The sequence below is a fragment of the Nothoprocta perdicaria genome, unplaced genomic scaffold (assembly GCF_003342845.1).
Source record: "Nothoprocta perdicaria isolate Ctin4 unplaced genomic scaffold, notPer1 scaffold_83, whole genome shotgun sequence".
NCBI lineage: Eukaryota > Metazoa > Chordata > Aves > Tinamiformes > Tinamidae > Nothoprocta > Nothoprocta perdicaria.
In genome coordinates, this window is record NW_020456121.1 from 1,576,874 (window position 1) to 1,577,656 (window position 783).

The following is a 783-nucleotide window of genomic DNA, read 5'->3' on the forward strand; positions in this document are numbered from 1 at the left end:
AAAACTAAAATTCCAGATTTTAAAAGGCATGAAATTTGGGGAGTTCAGAATCCACAATCAAATTTTTGATATTTACAAACATCTCCACAGGTTAACACATATGGTTATCTCATGTAGCTTAACACATTATGGTTAAGAAAGGAATAGTCAATTTCCTTCAGACACTGATTTTCATTTTAATATTTTCCAGCTGGAATGCCTGTCAAAATCAGGAGAACTGGATATTCCTGAAATAAGCGAGGACCCTGAAGATGTGCACCATGCAAAAGCCCACCTTGTGAATGCTCAGGAGAAACATGCATGGATCAGACATCTATATAGACTGGCTCTTATGCAGGGAGCGTCTGTTGTGTCTGCTGTGCAGCAACCTGTGAGTAGAATTAGAATCATCTGTGAAGTCAGGGCTGAATATAAAAGAAAATGATAGGCCTTAACTGACCAACTTATATATTCATATATATATAAAAGGTATTAGCATATTAAAAAACCCTAAATGTATAGCTTTTAGAAAAATKTTAAAAGACAGCAGAAAAATGTTAAGTAGTCAAATCATTTTTAGACTTCTGTTTGCAGATATGCAGCCATCAGATTAAAAGAAATATCTAGGACTGTGGAAATCTACTGCTCTGTAGTTATTGTTTTATTATGAATTATTTTTGCTAAGAGAAAATATGTGGCCTTATGGGAGTCTCATTTTAGTTTTTATATGATATGTAGCAGTCTGACCTTGAAGTCATTGAAATAGATTTGAAACAGGGAGGAAGTAGTAGGAAAATAATGGGG

General features: G+C 34.3%; 1 protein-coding gene across 1 annotated transcript in view; it reads left to right on the top strand.

The window, feature by feature from the left end:
* The window catches only part of CCDC141 (coiled-coil domain containing 141), a 53,182-nt gene that overhangs the window by 27,176 nt on the left and 25,223 nt on the right, over nucleotides 1–783 (top strand). Inside the window, exon 16 of the mRNA XM_026052110.1 lies at nucleotides 191–370. Within this exon, the coding sequence (XP_025907895.1) occupies nucleotides 191–370 (180 nt within the window). The remainder of the gene's footprint in view (nucleotides 1–190; nucleotides 371–783) is intronic.